At 48.3% G+C, this 17,598-nt stretch overlaps 3 protein-coding genes across 7 annotated transcripts in view; 2 read left to right on the top strand and 1 right to left on the bottom strand.

Annotated features, from left to right (window-relative positions):
- The window catches only part of LOC108091465 (1-phosphatidylinositol 4,5-bisphosphate phosphodiesterase classes I and II), a 46,433-nt gene that overhangs the window by 3,126 nt on the left and 25,709 nt on the right, over positions 1-17,598 (top strand). For 4 of the 5 annotated variants that reach the window (XM_017190682.1, XM_017190680.1, XM_017190681.1 and 1 more), the window contains exon 2: positions 10,515-10,994. In XM_017190682.1, coding sequence (XP_017046171.1) covers positions 10,902-10,994 — 93 coding nt within the window. In that variant the 5' untranslated portion in view covers positions 10,515-10,901. Of the gene's footprint in view, positions 1-2,175; positions 2,544-10,514; positions 10,995-17,598 lie in introns of those variants that run through there. The other variant, XM_017190679.2, reaches the window with a different exon arrangement.
- Positions 11,516-14,781, bottom strand: LOC108091402 (transmembrane protease serine 9-like). The gene is made up of 2 exons (XM_017190593.1): positions 13,945-14,781; positions 11,516-12,455 (listed from the first exon to the last, which is right to left on the bottom strand). The coding sequence occupies exons 1-2, from the start codon at positions 14,770-14,772 to the stop codon at positions 11,580-11,582; spliced, it is 1,704 nt and encodes a 567-aa protein (XP_017046082.1). The 5' UTR covers positions 14,773-14,781; the 3' UTR covers positions 11,516-11,579.
- On the top strand, positions 15,706-16,736 carry LOC108091469 (trypsin-like). Its single transcript, XM_017190687.2, has one exon. The coding sequence runs from the start codon at positions 15,746-15,748 to the stop codon at positions 16,601-16,603; it is 858 nt and encodes a 285-aa protein (XP_017046176.1). The 5' UTR covers positions 15,706-15,745; the 3' UTR covers positions 16,604-16,736.

Raw genomic sequence — 17,598 nt, 5'->3', positions numbered from 1 at the left:
GTGAGGCTTCTCTCCCGCATTTTATGGCCGAATAAATATGCAATGAAAACGGCTAAGTTGGCCAAGTTTATGGCTGCTTATCGATCTTATGGCCGCTTTGCCAGATTAGACCCCCGGGCTGCGATGTTTGGTGACCCCGATTGAGTCACGGCGTGAGTCACGGTCCCATCTTTCGTTCGGGGACCACCATTTGCATATCTTTTGTAGTCCACCGAGTGACCTTGAGGACGCCGAGCCGCAATCAATCAAGCGTACAATGGGGGGTTCGAGGGTGGAGCAATGAAGAGCATCTTGCAAACTTTCGCCTTTATGGAGACAACAAATGAATCGTGTCTCACGGACACATACAGAGGCACTTGTTCCACCTTGTCAATCACTTTTGGCGGAAAAGTGAAAAGCGTTAAAGAGTGGAAGGGAAATGCGGAGCACTGCCGAAATATGTGGGTCAGGTCTTCAATACTTTGCCGCGTATTGAATGTCATATTTCCCGGCGCCCCTCGGCGCTGACATATTTTCCGACGGTTCGGCCGATCTCTGATTTCCTATTTCCAATTTTTATTTTCGGATTTGCCTACCCTGGAAGCTCAGAGAGCAAAGGTCTATAAGTTCGAGGGTGCTTTTATTTTATAGTATTTATTTAAATTTACAAATAAAATTCGTAGCTTATACATTTCGATTTTTATGCGAACCGCGACGCAGTTTGTAACATGTTGATTATGTCATAAAGTGTCTTTTCCCTTCTTCGGTTTGTACAAGTTTTGTTAAAATTATTCAGTTTGGTTACCTAACTCAAAATTGACTATGACTTAACCCCGAAGTTCGAGCAGAATATCACGTTGGGCGATTTAGAAGCAATTGCTCAGCCAGGGTATCAGCAGAGTTAGTACCCATATTTCGGGCCTTCCTGCTGTCGATTGCTTTTGTTCCTCTATTTTTTCGTGGCACATGCGCGCGTTCCGAGACCGGACAATTTGACGCTGTACTCACGTACGGCGTATGGCGGGGCATTAAAAATAAATAAATATATACAAATTCCCGGCTGCAGTGGGTGGCGGCAAACAAACCGAAAATTCAAATTCAAATCGTGGCGAGGCACACAAAACATCGCCCAACTGGGCAATTTTAATTTGATTTTCTGACCGTTTCAGATGCTGATTAGGCGTTGTGATGTCCACGTAAACATTGCCCCTCGTTTCGACCGAAGGTTCTGCCAAACTATTCAGCAACTATTATCAATTCGGGTTTCGCCAAGGGGGTTTTGCGTTTGCTGGCACTGCCGGTTGAAGCCCCCTTTTGTTGCCCGTCTGGCTTGTTTATTTGAAAATTATTCCCCGCTTGACATCCCCCCAAGAAAGGACCCTGTCGAGAGGGGAAACCGCTTTCCTCTTATCAAAACATGAACATTTCGCCGCGAACGCTTTTCCCAAAACAAAAACAAAGCCTGGCCACGCAGAGAGAAAGCTCCTCGGACGGAGAGAAAACCTCTCGGGGAAAACAGAGAAGTTTCCGCGGAAGTGTGTAACATGGCAAAAGCTCTTGTATAACATTTTCCGTGTAGCGCTCTGTGGGTCATGGGGGCGGCGAAATACACCCAAATTTGCACGCCCAGGGGCGTTAGCTAAAATTTGGGAGGGGTGCCAAAGAGTGGGACTAATCCAGTGGCTAGTTAAGTGGGCAAATAAGACCTCTGGTCTGGGTAAAAGCATGTAAAGCAAGTTAATTATCTCAAGGTTGTTGCACACAGTTTTTTTTTTGGTAGAAATGAAATTTAAATTAATTTGCAAGAAATACAAATACCATTAAATATATAGAAACTATTAAAATATAAAGGGCTATAAGAAACTCATTTTGAAACCATTGGATTTAACAAACTCAAAATGGGCCTATCTCAATCCGTGGACTCTTCTTTGAACCAAAGGTCAGTAGGTCATGTGAAACTGTTTCGTCTTGCTTGATTTTAGCCCCAAAACTCACCCTTTGCGTACGCCACTGCCTCTGTTTGGTATAACAGTTTCTCTTGGCGTTTTTCGTTTATTTACAATTTGACATTTTGCAAGCGCACGAAAAAACATTCCGTAGAACAGTAGCTCACCTTCACCAAGAGAGACCGAGGAGCTCGAGCTCTCTCGCTTTTGCATTTCGGGCAGCATTGAGATTTCCACTTAGATTTTCCCAACAGACATTCGTCGCTCGCCGAACCGTTCGGTCGTGTCAGCGGAAGATTTCGCCCGGAAAGCCAACCGATTTTCTCTGAAGGAACCCCTCTCCGGGGCCCCGGAATCCGCATCCGTATCTGCAGCAGCCGAGTGCGCGTGTGTTTGTCCGTATCTGTGCTGTGTGACTTAGCTAACCAGTTAAAAACTATTGCCAAGACTAAAACTGAAGAATAAGTTCGGTACAATAGTCCCCAGCCACTTTGTGTGCTCGAGAGTTCATCTTCCACTGCTGGCGGGTGCAAAATCTGTAATTGAAATTTCGCCGCTTACGAAATTCAAATTGCTCCCAACGAAGTTTTCATCTGAAAGTCAAAAACTTTGGCACAGGTAAATCACCAATAAAAAAAAAACTTTTCAATCTGCGGATTTATCAGGAAGTTTAAAAGGCGGGGGAATTCGATTCTCGATTTCAGCACCATACACACACAATTAAATCAAAATACAATCCCATTCAATTTATTTGTTCAACATCGTTTTTTTCACGGCTGCCTAATTGAAAATTGTGCCGAAAAATCTTGTTGCCCGCCCCCCAGACCCTCCCCCTTTCCCTCGTTCGTGCTTATAAGCAAAACTCGACGATTTCTATTTGAGTTTCACCAAATATTTGTTGTGCCCGCTCCCATTCTCGTTCCTTTTCAAGTTCAAATGTTTCGCTTTGATTTGGAAAACTTGAAAGATCTCCGTCGATAGCTGAGCTAGTGATCTGTGATCTGTGGCGGGACGTGGGGCGACTGTCAATGATTTTGCGTCGCCGGTTGTACTTGAACTCGTAGCGAGCGCGTGGCGTGGCGCGTATCTGGAAATCTTTGAGATATAGCTGCTGCTGCGAGTGGAAATCGGAGACCCGGGCAGATAACGCTTCACTGGGTCGCGCGTGAATCACGCAAAGTTAGCTTGTGACTGGCAAACTACAACTATGGGTGGCAGGAGTTTCCCCGATCCTCAGAGACAGATATTGGATAAGCTCGAAGAGGGTTTCATGGAAAATATACTTCTTATACATTTGTTGTTAATAATAAGTATCATAAATTCGCTGATTCATTAAAAAAGATGTTTATTTAGCTATGATGAGGCAAAGCTAAAGCTTCGGATTGTTTTCCGTATATTCAAACTGTATCAAGATAAATCAAAAGCTGAAATTATCGTCCCCTTAATGCAGAAGCTGGTCCTTGAATTAAAAAATGAAAGTGTGCCGTGGAATCACAGTTACACTCTGCGTACCCAATCCAATTTTATAAGTATAACTCTTCAGTCAATTAGGAAATTCAATTGCAAAACACGAAGAGATCAATAAGCAAACAGTCAATCAATCGAAGGGGGAATCGATGGAGAAGCCCGTTTCGATAGCAATTACTTAAGTTTGTAATCAGGTTATGTCCCGTCCGGGAGATGAATTCGAAGCGTGAGAGCTGCAAAAGGCTAATGAGCAGAGCATCAGATATCACATTAGCTGGTGCTGGCAATTAGCGAAACGCTTTAAGCTGCCAATTCTGCGCGTCTCCGCCTTTGCTGCCCGCTTCTGCAGCATCCACTCGTGTTTAGTTGGGTCCTGTTTCAGTTGCCACCCGAGGCATTTATCAAGTTGAGGCATCAGCTGCACCACTGATATGCAATTATCCCACTTGATTGCTGCACCACGCCCTGTCGGCTCCATTTGTCCCGCCGCCCCTTCGGTGGCACTTCAAAGACCGCTAGTTTCAATCATTCAAACACAATTAAGGCATTAAAGGACACGAGCGCCAGAAAGGACAATTAGCGTGCGTGGCTGTGTGTTTGGCTCATTATGCTGACACGGCCATCCTGCTCCACTCGCTTCCACTCGCTTTCCATCTCTTTTCTATCCTCGCTCGCCAACCGCCTCACCCGTTTTGCCACTTGAGGCTGCTCATTAATTATTTACCAGCCGCCAACGCGGGACTACAAAACTGAATAAAAGTCGCGTATACGCAGTGTAGGCCACCCTGAAAATTAAACAACTATCGCGGTCATTACACTGACGAAAAGGGAGTTCAGAATATATGTACAGTAGATGTGAAGGTGTCTGTTTTCGACGAGGTTACCAAATTTTATCTCGGATTGTTTAAACCAAATGTTACACATTACTCATCCGCAGCGTGGAACCTAATATGAATTAATCATCTGTTGTGATGCCAGCCGAACCTAGTATTCTTTTAAAAATGTTATCAAAACTAGGCACTCAGATATAATGTTTTGTAGTTGACACTTGTGCGATGATAAACTTTAATTCGCAGTGTGGTTCTCGCTTGGTTGCTCTGGTTGTACACCAACGCACAACGATCTATCATTATAATGAAGCGTCAAATCTAATACGTCGGACTATCCGACCGACATCGGTGGGAATGGCGTTTGTGGGGGGAGTTGTACTCCGGCTCTCTTCTACTGCTGATACTTTGTTGTTGCTGCCTCCCGATAACGTTGACAAACTAGATAAAAGCGCGATAAAAACGAAAAAGAGCGGCGAAAAAATTGTGCGCAGAGACAAAAACAGAAATGTTATAAATAAAACAAAAGGCGAAGCGGAGACGTTACTCAGAAATTAAGTATGAATTTTGTATGGGATGCGCGATATAGGCTGTGATAAAACGGAGCTGGAGAGGATGTGGATCGGCAGTGGGGCAGATTCTATGAATATGAATGAGATGCCTGCAGATTGTTTGTTGACGTTGCCGTTGTTAATGAGCGATAAACTTAACCAAATTGCCATTTACTGCGTTTGTGCGAGCGGAATTAAACGGAATTAAATCGAAGCTTACACTTGTGGGGACTTCCCTCCTCTGACAAAATGTAAAATTTCGCCTATGATTAATATTTAACGACTAATTTATATATTTGAAAAAGTTTTTTTAATTTATTATGTTAAGAGTATTAAAACTTTTCCGCTTTCAAAGATGAAATAAATTCGGCTTGCATAAACAAAACCCAAGCGAATTTGTGCGTGTCAATATGTTTTCGCTGTGTTTGTAGGTATCTGAGTTTGTTTGCGGTGACACTGAAGCGCGGTTTTAATTAATAATTATCATTTTCTGTCACAAATTCAGTTTGTTTGCCGTGGCTTTACGTGAAGCCCCACCCCTCCGCCCCTCGCCTTCTGCCAACGCCGCTCGATTATGCATGACCGCAGGCAGCGAGGAAAGATGTCAGAATTTGACAGATCAACCTTGCCACAATCGAATCGAGTGGCTGGCATTATACTTATAGTTTCGCGGGGAAGGGACACCGCGGGTGACTCGCGGCATAATCGAAGTGCCTGGCAAACAAATTAACAGCCGAGTGCACATAACTCGAGCAATTAATGCCGTGCACTTGTTTATTTGTTTATTTTGGTTATCCGACGTGCAGTTAGTCGGGCAATTACCTGTAATCGGAATCGGTGGCAGTGGCAGACGATTTATGGTGGTGCGAGTGGTGCAGGTGGTGCTCATGGTATGCTAATGGCTCGAAAAACCAGACCAAATTGCGGGGGCATCGCGCAATTTATACGGCAAGTTACCCATCACGATAATGACAGATAATGGTTGTGACTTTATGGTTGCTCGTATCAAACCGACCAATTAGTTATCCTGATCCTGAAAATATAATAATAATAGCAATAACTTTAATCTCGTTTTCAAAGGAGTGGCATATCCTAAAACTTATCATCGCCATAAGCTCGGCAAATCCCTTCTAAAATTTTGTTTCCTGCCGTTTTCGAGGCCAAAAGGTATGCTACGGTGCCCGAGCTCCGCATTTTCAGTTCCCTGTCGGAAAGGCGTCCACACCGCAGGTTCATTTTACCCTTCAGCGGAGGCCAATCAAACATTGAACTCATCGCCGGCGTTATAAATAGAAAATTTAGACAAACAACTGCCACGAGCCGGCGGATAGGGGTGCCCAAAAGTGGGGCGAGCAAAGAGGATTACCTCGCGTGCCATTGAAAACAATTGTTTTGTCAATATTTCCACAACTCGCCTATCGGCGGGCGTTATCAATCGGCCGAGGAGTGGGTCACTAAACTCCGATGCAAAAAATTAAATGAATGACGAAATTTTCGAATTATAAATTGCTCCCGCTCGGCTGCTCTCCCTCCGCCCCCCAGAAGCAAAGCCCCGAAAACAAAGTGTAACAAAAGTTTTCCAATTGGAGGCGCGCCTATACACGCACAAAGCTTCGGCGGGGGCTGTGTTTTCGGGGGTTTTCGGGGGAATGCCGAGGAAAACTCGACTTGACGTTGATGGAGGTTCCAGGGTTCCAGGCAGGAACAGCCAGGAACAGCCAGAAACTCGCAACTCGAATTTACGGCCGTGAGCTGTTGTTTTGGGGTGTCATTGAACTTAATTTTGTTTTTCTTTTGCTCGACCACACCGCCTCCTTGGAGCGGTCCACCGCTTTATACTTTTATTTATTTGTGTACTTTATGCTACCGATATGAGCGGCTGTGCAGAGAGCCCAAGGGCCGGCAAGTTGTTGACTTGTCCCACCACCACACCGCCCCGCTTTCAAACCTTCATCATCTCTCTGAGTGATGAATTTTCCCCACGAAACAGAAACAGAAAAACATTAGCAAAACATGATGGGAAGTAGGGAAGGAATTTTTGTATTGAATGCCAAACAATTCGGATGCGAATCGAAGCCACAAAGCTCCGCAAATCAATTCCATTCATTCACCAAGTATTCCGTGTCTTTCAAAAGTGTTTATGCTCGACGGGAAAGGCACTAATTAGATTTGAATAATAAAAGATCTGCAAGAAAGGGAAAATGGGAAATTGCAAAGAATAGCGAAAGGTAAATCGTCTTACGGTGACCTTAGGGCCATCCTCAGTTAATATTTGATGTTCAGCCTTTTGGGTTGCTCCCTTGTTTTTCATTTTGGAAGGTCAAAGGTGAGCTGTGAGCAGTTATTTGAAATTTTGCTTAAATAAAGGAGAATTACTCATACTGCACAAAGTAGACACTAGCAGTAAGAGATTATATTTAAAACGTTGTTTAAGTGTTTAGCTTAAGGACCTTCGGTTGCCCCAAATCGTCGAGGTTAAGGACACTCACAGTGGCTGTCAAACTGGGCTGCGTTCGTGTGCAAGTGTGTAACGGTGGCTTTTCAATTTTTAATGGCTGCCAAATGCGGACAGAAACCATTTTGGCATACAAGTAAATATAATTTGCGCTGCCTAAAAGCACTAACAATCAAACACTCGACGACAGGAGCCGAAACAATGGCAGCAAGAACAACGACAAGCTAAAGCAATTAGTTTAATGTGATTCTCTTCTGGCCTTCGCATCGTCTTGGCCCAAAGAGATGAAGCCTGGCAAAGTTTTATGTACCACAAATGAAATTATAGTCGGCACACACACACACACACCCACTACATAAAGCGCCGCAGGCTGTCGCTGCAATTTCCGCGCGGGGAAATGAGAGAGAGAAGGAGGGAAAGAGAGGAAAACTGTCGCCCCTAAAAGCGTGCTACACAAATGTTGCCGCCGTCTCGGCTTTCCTCCCCAGAACTCTTATCTTTCGGCTCTCACCTGCTTCAGTTTAAAACATTTTAACTTTCCCCTGGACCGCGCAGCATTTTTTTAGCTTTTCCCCCGCATTTTCCTTGCTTTTCCCGACGCTGTCATGCACATTAACCAAATAGCTGGCGCCTTGATTTGATTATCATGTCGGTGTGTGTGCGTGTGTTGCTGGGAAGATTGCCGTTTGACAAGCAACTTCCGCACTTTTCCCGGAAATGCCAGCGAAGAAAGAGAAGAAGAAGAAGGCGGAGGAAAAGCGCTGTCACCGGGGGCATCCCAATTCATTCGGAAAAGTTGTCCATGAACTAAATGGACACTTAGGTGCAGGTACTTAAAACTCGGTCGGGCGCACAAAAGAGTGCGAGGGGGAATTACTAGTTTCAATTACCAATTGAATTTGAGCTCTTCAGATTCACTTTGAAAAGTTGTCGCTCGACTTTACAAATAGATACTTAAATGTACTTGTACTTCCTTTAATTACTATAAAATAGATCTCAAAAGCCAGCAGACCTGACTGGTAGAACCATAAATTGGTCTCAGATCAACTGGAAGTCTGCAATAAACAAGCCAATAACAAGTGCGCCCTGGCTCGCAACATATATCAACGTTTAACCTTTGGATGTGAGCTGGCAAAGGAAAACATATTTTGACTGGCGCTTTGATTTATGCCGCTCTCCCAGTAAGCGGGTCAGGGGGTCAGCGGGGGAAAATCGCAGGGGAGGCTGGCGCAAAGCGTTTCGTTCTGCTTCTGTCGCATGCATGATTCATGGCCTCGCTCTATCTCGCTTTTCAGAATGGGAGCAGGCGATGAGGCGAAGTCACTTGAAATCTGTTCGTTGTCGCTGTGATTTCCGTTGCGTATCTCGAGCGCCAGGTCCCCAAACCACCCAGAACCACCCAGAACCACCCAAACCACCCAGAATCCAACAAACCACCTTTTCCACGCACTCGGGGTACATCTGCAAATTGCCTGCAATAAATTTTTTTCCCCTTCGCCATAAAACACTTAAAACGATTTGAAAAGTAAAAGAAGGAGGCCAAAGGAAAAGCCACGAAGCGAGCAGAGCATGGAAATGAGGAAATCGAGCAGCCATCTCCCGCATTTTCATTCCACTTACGACAACCATTTTCGATATCGACTAGAAGTCCATTCGCCACTCACACAAACTCGAAAAATGGTCGGAACACAAACAGAATGAAAATGCTTAATTACTTCCCCTTTGGCAGCCTGCAAATTTATGATGTACAAACTCAATTTCAAACAGAAAATGGCTGGGAAAACGGCAAAATAAATTCGCAAATTCAATTCTATTTGCGAAGCAACAAATACAAACAAATGACTTCCTTTATGCGCGAAAACTTTGTGCACATGTGTGTGTGAGTGTGTGGGTGCGCGGGAAAAGACTGAGACACTGAGTGAACAATTTGCATGGCTTTTCCTTAAATGGGGTTAAGGATTAAAATAAACAAATTTTGGGGCGATTGATCGTTTCGGTTCAAACCAAACAACTAATCAATGCTAAGTGGGTATTTACTTGCTCATTAAATGTACTATTGTACACGTAATATAAATATTTTCATTGTTCATTGATATTATTTATAAATTCTGTACATTATTTTTACGCTTTTTTGTTTAAAGTGTACCTCCATGTGTGCTTTGTGGGTGGCTGAATGCTTGTGGTTGCCTTTGGACTGTGGCTAAAAGTTTTGCTTACATTTTCATTGGGTGCTTCTGGTTCTGTTTCTATTTCCATTTCTATTTCAGTTACTGATTCTGTTTCTGGTTTTGGTTCTGTTTCAGTTTTAGTTTCGGCTTTGGCTTTGGCCAGCGGGCCTGGCTCAAATTGGTTATGACAAGGCCAAAAGAAATTAGAAAAGTATTAGACTCGCAGTCACGTGTGCGCCTCTCCCTCAGAGCATCCAACTTCTGGATAAGCTGTCACCTCGGTCCGCCTAAGTGGATTATGCCAAAATTAGGAGGCCACTCAGTTCAGTTCAGTTCAGTTCGCCTGAGTGGCGAAAACAGCACCGGATGTCTATTTAAAGCCACTCGATAATGCCGGGTCAAGAGTTCTCCGGCGGCTAATTGAAAAATGAAAACGAAAAATGTTTGTGCGCCAAATTAGCGAACCGAAAAACGGCTTCCTGCATAAATGAAGTGCAGCCGAACACAAAAACCAGAAACCGAACAAAACCCAAAGGGGAAGCAACTACAGGGGAATTCCGCACACAATGGCCGGCGACAGCAGCCCAAAAATAGGCAAACAAAGCCGGGAGCCCTGAATGAGCTGGCCGACTGAATGGAGCTCCGTCTCCGTCTCCATCTCCGGCCTGAATGGAAGCGGAAGCCCCATGATGTGGCTCCGATCCGCAGCCCCGACCTCGGCTCCTGACCTTTGGTTCTGCCCGCAATCGGGTTGACCAGCGAGCGGCAGCGAAACAAAGGCGCCGGACTTTCGGCGAATCGCTAATCAAGCTGCCTGTAAAAGTGTCTCTGTCTCTGCAGCTTGTCTTTACTCGCTGGGAATTAGAGATGGATGGGTCTGACCCTTTTACAGAATAGTCAAAATTGGGTGCTTGAAATCGGGGAACAATAGTTGTCAAGGGTTGGTGAGGAGAATGTCTGATTTAAATGGTAGAATGAGGTGATATGAAGGCCTTAAAAGCTACATTTTGAGTTTGAATAAGAGTCATCTTAGTTTGTGGAGATTTTTTCAACTGACCAGCCCGTTGAACCAATCGTTTTCTGCTAACCAACTTACATCCGTTTCCACTTCACAATTTCAGTACACCGCGGGCAGCACGGGGCCGGAATTTTAATCAAGCCGCAGAATGCAGTCGAAAAGGATCGGACGCGGGGCGAGAACAACGGCGCTCTAATTGTGGCCCGCACCACGTCCAGGATTCGGACAAGGACCAGGACGATGGCGTCATTTGTATGCAGCCAGGCCAATTCTGCGACACAAACAGAAATAGAAGCAGCTAAAGCAGCCACTACAGCAACGGAAATGCAGAGCAGTGGCTAAGCGGAAACTGTGAGCCGCAGCGAACCCAAAAATCAGCCAGAGAGCAACCAGAAAGCGGCCATCCGCGGTTCAGTAAACAGAGCACAACCCGCTAACCGAATCCGTAACCGAATCCGCATCCGAGTCCGGATCCGAAAAAGCAGTCGGGATGATGAGCGCCGGGGGAACGTACATCTCCACCGCCAGCGTGGAGGTTCCGCAGGCTCTGCAGGACGGCGAGAAGTTCATTCGCTGGGACGACGTGAGTATAACCGTGTTTATTAAAAATCATCCGTTTATCCGCAATCGATTCTATTGAAATAACATGAGATTAAAGCTATCTTAAGTACTCACTTATTGCCTAGATTGCTGAACTGCCTTTTCGGTGATTGCTTTCCCAATTAGTCTGCCAATTATTGAATCGAATCTTGAGCATTTCGGAAGGTGTTTAAATAATTCTTAAAGAGCGGTTTAGATTACTCTTTTAATGAGACAGTGACGTCCACGGCTATCAGTTCAATTACACCAATAAATCACTAAAAAGTGTTCATCATGCCTTCAACAGTTCGGTACGACGAAATCGCCTGGCTTAAAATATGGCTTTAATCGTGTTCGTAGAAAAGATGATAACATAGATGTGGTCATTGAATCTAGTTATAGTCTAGATACGGGACAGGAATAGAATAGATATAGTTGCTATTGGAAACTCCCCAGAAAAGTAGGTTAGAACCAGATGGTGCTCCCTCAGGGATTGCCCGGACTACTCTAGTGAGACAGGACTTCTCTCGGTTTGCAATGTTCGTTTATTTAGTGAGTATATACATGTTCTGTTCCCATCGTCCAGCGACTATTCGCGCTTGCTGTTCTCGTTGATCCAGGACCGGTGGGAAGCCGTACTGGTGTAGACGGAGGGGTACTTGGTGGTGGCGCAGGGGGTGTAGCCCCAGGAGACGATTCCGACCTGCTCGGTGACGCCGCTCTCGGAGGTGAGGACCAGCGGGCCGCCGCTGTCGCCGTTGCAGGCTCCGTCGGCCTTGCCCTCGCTGTAGGTGCACACGTTGCTCTCCGCCAGGGCGCTGTTCGAGGGCAGGGCGGTCCTGCACTCATCGTAGCCGATGATATCCACGTCCAGCTTCTGGAGGAGCGTGGGCAGCGCTCCGGAGTTGTCGCGACCCCAGCCGTACAGGCGTCCGGCGCCGGTGCCCGAGAACGTCTTGGAGGGCAGGGCGACCGCAGCCACCGGGTTGCTGCCGTCGCGGGCCACCGTGTTCAGGTCGAAGCAGTCCGCCCCGCTCAGCAGGATCAGGCCGATGTCGTTGGGCCCCACGCCGCCGCTGTACTTCTCGTGGACGACGTACTGGGCGCTGGTGAACTTGCGCACCTGGGTGTTCTCCGTGCTCGTGCGGCTGTGGGCACCGGCCACCGCCTGTCCCTGGCTGCTGGTCAGGCAGTGGGCGGCGGTCAGGAGGGTGCACTCGTCGATCAGGCTGGCGGCGCAGAAGTGCGAGCCGGCGGTGTTCTGCAGGGACACGATGTAGGGCGCCTCGCCCGCCGTCGCCTCCTGGCCGTTGATGATGCGGCCCTCGGGGAAAGCCGCCCGGGGGATCAGGTTGGCCGAGGCCGAGGCTGCGGCCAGGACCAGTGCGAGTAGGACCACGAATTGTCTCATCTTGCGTTCTCTGCTGGGTTTGTTGGGTTTGTTCGACTGGCGATCGGCTGGCGCCTTTTATAGGTGCCCCAATCTGCGGTTCCAGCCCGAAGCACAAGCACTCCAAGATCGGTTATCGTTATCACCCGGCAGATTTACGATCCTGACCGGCGTGTTCTTGGCCCCGATACGGGTTCGCTTTGTCCTGCAGTGGCGCCTTTGACTGATTGCGGCGGTAATCTCGCAGCGCCTGTGGCCACTTGAGCCCCCGAAAGGTTTCCCTGCAGTCGATTTGTCTGGTTCTTGGCCTGGATCTATATGGCGAATCGCTCTATGTGACCCACTTTGTCTAAGAAGGTTTTAGTTTTATCTGGGGGTCCTACTCTGCTGGTAAATCACTTACAGACTGTTTTTGCTAACTATTCGCACTGATTAGATTGGCCAGGTGTGAATGAACCAGAACTCCATTGAGATTCGGATTCCCGATAGTACTTATTCGGAACGCAGATAAAACAATAATAGCCCTGATGATGTCTTATCGTAAATAGTTATTTAGTGTTGGTTTGGAGCGGAAAATGTTTTATTAGTAATGCCTGAAACAATAATAGTGTTCCTAAATATTTGAAAAAATACAAACGGGTAGAGATCTAATTTTGTATTACATTCAAAAAATCTTCGAAGTCCGAAGTTAATGTAGTTGTGCATACATTTTCGGGAGATGTCATCCTTTGTTGTTAATGAGTGGTTTTCCGCAATATTCTAGCAACATGTTGACAGTAAGCAGCAGAGCTTTGTGAGCTTTTCCAACCAACAGCAACCACTCAGTTAGCACTTTCCTAATCTGAACGATAGGAGCTTCCACTCGATCGCTTTGATTGGTCGGGTGCATGACTGTCGGGACTGGAACGCAATCTGCGGCACACGCCTCCGAAAGTCGGGGCTTTTCCAGAGCTTGTATTAATGGCCATAAATTAGGAGACAAGCTGCTGACTGGACGGGCGCTAATCCAACTCCGATTAGCGATCGATTCGAGGGTAATCAGACGCCATAAATTGTAACGTGACCTTGGCAAAAAAAAAAAAAAAGCTAAACAAAGACTGGACTTTCGTTGTTTGCCATTATTTCACAATATTCAGGGAGGTAATTGAGTTTTGCCTGCTCATGTGACCGATTTGGATAGGTCTTTCTTTGAAGAGGTGAATATTTTGGGGGAGTGCCAATGAACCTGTTTTATTATAGCTTATAGCTTTTTTGGTCATCAGAAATGCCTAATCATCTTCACAGGGCTTTTTAATGCGCCAATTGCACCATAAACATTGAACCTCTAAATTAAAAGAAAATAGAAATCGAGATATAAATAAAATAAAACTGACCGAACCCGAAAACCTTTCCCAGACGGACCATAAAGTCCACTCAAAAAGCCTTTCCCTCCTGCACCATAAATAACAAATTCAACTTGGTTCGGATGCGTTTATTCAGCAATCGGTCATGGCTCTGACCGGAAGCGAAGACTGTGCTCCGTGTCTAGGATCGCGGACTACGGACTGCTCCCTTCCGCTTAGAAGAGCTTGTAGTAGGCGCTCTGGATGTCGACGATCCAGTCGACGTAGCTGGAGACCCTGGTGTAGACGGAGGGCAGGTTGGCCAGGCCGCAGGGGATGTAGCCCCAGGAGACGATGCCGATCAGCTCGGAGGGGGCGTTCTCGAACTCGACGACCAGGGGGCCGCCGGAGTCGCCGTTGCAGGCGGACTTGCTCTGCTGGAGCGAGGAGGAGCAGATGTTGCTTTCGGCCAGGGGGGCGTCCGCGGGCAGGGCCTCCTTGCACTCGTCGAAGTTGACGATCTCGGTGGTCACGGTCTGCAGGGTCTTGGCGGCGGTGAAGATGTACGACTTGGGCTGGCCCCACCCGTACAGATGGGTCTCGCCCTCGTGCACCTGCTCGCGGCTGGGCAGCGTGGCGGCCTGCACCCACTCGTTGAACTCGAAGGGCTCGCTCACGTGCAGCAGGGCGATGTCGTAGGGGCCCACTCCGCCGGAGTACTTCTCGTGGACGCGGCCGAAGTCGACCTCGCGCTGCTGGGTCAGCTCGTCCACCTCGGCGCGGGTGTGCAGGCCGACGATGACGCTCATGCCCACGGGGTTCGAGATGCAGTGGGCGGCGGTCACCACCCAGTCCTTGCTGACAATGGTGCCTCCGCAGATGTGCGAGTGCTTGGCGGGGTTGGTGGCCAGGGACACGATGTAGGGGGCGGAGTGGGGCGCGGCCTCGGTGCCGTTGATCACGAACCCGGTGGCGAAGCTGGGCACGATCTTGGCCAGCTTGTCGGAGAGCTTGGCTCCTTGGGCGGCGGCCACGAGGGCGACGATCAGAGTCACTGCGATGAGCTTCATTCTGCGGGTTTCCGGGGAATGTTGGCTCCTTGGCCCGCGGGGCGGGCTTTTATACCTGTCTTCCGCCGCAGATTGGCAGATAGATTTATGAATGGCCGCGGCGATTAGTTAATTTCGTCTGAACTGATTAGGATCCGCCGATAGTAGTGCGCGTATTTGGTGACTGGCTGTCCTTGAGCGGGAAAAGCCCTGGGATACGCATTCGGATCCACCCCACCCACGTGGGCGTGCGTAATGTGCCAACTGAGGTGTCGACGCGGCAAGGTCGCGGGCTCAAAGGATGCTAAAAATACGGGAACTCGGAACCCTCGCGACGGACAAAGCCAATTAAAAGTGGCTTCCATGCCCCCGAAGTGACCGCACCGCACCGCAGGTTTGCGTAAGCAAACGGCAGGGGGCATGTGGCATGTGGCATGTTGCATGTGGCAACTCGGAGGCAACTTGGCCGGAAAGGGCGGATGTTGTGCGCACGGATGTGCAAGCCACTCCGGTTTCCCCCTGCCCATTCGAGGGTAATTGCATGTTTTATATGCCACAGCACCCGACTCCGGTAATGGGAGCCAGTGCCTCGGGAGCAGGCGGGCATTAGTCTGGATTAAAATTGCATACCACACTTAATCAGCTTCTGCTTATGCAACTGCGAGGGTTCCTTCCTGTGGGGGATTCTATATTGGATTGCGCAGTTGTGAATAGGATTCTTGAAATATCTTCGGAATTCCCAACATTGTGTTCTTGGTTTCAAAGGTCAGTCTGCTAAGTAATCCCAAAATCATATTTTATTAAGCATGTTCAACATGAAATTCTCTCTTATAAAAAAACTGTTAGTTACCCGAACTAGTTCTTTGTTTGGTCAGCAATCAAAAGGGTTTTTTCTCTCTGCGATAAGCAAAGCTTTCCCAGTCTTCGAGTATAAAAACCCGATTGCTTTTCGGCCGGCGGTTTAGACTTTCAGAGTTTCTCAGCCGCATCAGTAATGCTATCGCCACTGCTCCTTCTGCCGCTCTTGGCCTTGGCCTCCGCGGCCAGCGTTCCGCACATCCAGCACCTGACTTCGAGGGCCGTGGATGGAGGGGAACCCGTGGAGTTCCAGCCGCGGATCATCGACGGCTTCGACGTGCAGGGCGTGGACAACGTGCCCTACCTGGTGTCCCTCTCCCTGACGAGAAGCACCTACACCCACCAGTGCGCCGCCTCCATCATCGGCAAGCGGTGGCTCCTGACGGCGGCCCACTGCGTGAACGAGCTGCGCGAGTTCAACGGGGACGCGGTGGGCACGCCCGTGTACGCCGGGATCGTCAACCGGTCGAACGTGACCAGCGCCCAGGTGCGCTACGTGGACTTCGCCTCCACGCACCGCTCCTTCGACGGCACCGCCGGCAGCGACAACATCGCCCTGCTGCACGTGTCCGAGAGCTTCGAGTACAGCGCGAGGGTGCAGCAGATCGCCCTGCCGGACATCAACGACGACTACAGCAACCGGACCGCCGCCGCCTACGGCTGGGGCCTCACCGACGCCGACGGCGAGGAGTACTCCAAGGAGCTGCAGTACGCCTTCGCCCCGCTGCTGAACAGCACCGCCTGCCAGGAGCTGCTCCCCGCGGACGCGCCCCTCACCAGGCAGCAGGTGTGCTCCCGGGTGAAGACCTGCTACGGCGACGGCGGCACCCCGCTCATCTACTGGCCCATCTCCGGACCCGCGGAGCTGGTGGGGCTCGGCTCCTGGAGCTACATGCCCTGCGGCTACGGCAACCGGCCCACGGTGTACACCTCGGTGCCGCCCTACGTGGGCTGGATCCACCAGGTGATCGCCGCCTACTACCAGCTCAACTGAATTGTGTACTATATGCTAGAATAGTGAATGCCTTAAGCAGATCTTTGCGTAATGCCCCGGCAATGCATTGGAGTAAACAGCGCGGGTTCCGTATCTAATCACGGAACTCGCCGAATGCGAATCGAACAGCGAAGAGCGAAAAGCGTGTTTTATTGCCCGATAAGTGGACTGGACGACGGCTGATTGCCCAAAATCGAACTACTATTTACGATCGCCAATCGCCGATCAGCCGCTGATATATGACAGTACTCGTAAGTGCTGAGTAAGATCAGCATTTTTACTAGTTTAAAATTGTGGTTCCAATGCTCTAATTGATTGTAATCATCATGGAGAAACGAATTTCGAGTGAAGTTGATTGCCTTCGATCCACTCCAGCACACTTGTAGATTGTGATTTGGATGTCGCAATTAGCGGATTACACAAACTGATTGTGCTCGAGTGGAATGTTTTTGGCCGTTCAGGAAGTCGTTCAAACGTTTGCCAAATTCTTTTGATGTGCAGCACCCAAGCACAAGTGCAGTCAAATAGTTTTTATAGCTTTTGGTCTAGAAACGGAACACACTTTTCGCTGCCTAAGTTTTTATGGCCAAAAAGCTGTTCACGAAACGAATTATTTTGCCTGCCTTCTGAAGGTTGGTTAGCGATCCCCATCGATGCAATCGGAGGAGTTCCCTGGAGGTGAAAGGCCTCCCGCTGGTTCCCATTTTTCCCTCGCTGTTCGTCAATCTTCATTTCTGAGCTCTGAATCGACCTCCCGTAGCGTGTTCGCTGACGAATCCTGACGAGGGTGACTCCAGCTCATCCCCAAACTGCTCGTCAATGGATGGCTTGGGGAAACGTCAACAGCAGTGGCAGCAAAGTTCTCGGGGTCCGGGAAAACTTTCTCAGGTGAATCGGGAGGGGGAGGTAAACAGGTTGTAAACACGGGGACTGAGCAGCTACATATTTTATGATATAATTTGCATGTAGTTCCATCCAACAGCTGTTTAAACCCA

Source organism: Drosophila ficusphila, unplaced genomic scaffold (assembly GCF_018152265.1).
Source record: "Drosophila ficusphila isolate 14025-0441.05 unplaced genomic scaffold, ASM1815226v1 contig_412, whole genome shotgun sequence".
Taxonomy (NCBI): domain Eukaryota; kingdom Metazoa; phylum Arthropoda; class Insecta; order Diptera; family Drosophilidae; genus Drosophila; species Drosophila ficusphila.
Note: the sequence above shows the minus strand (reverse complement) of the source record. Positions and strands in the feature narration are given on the sequence as shown.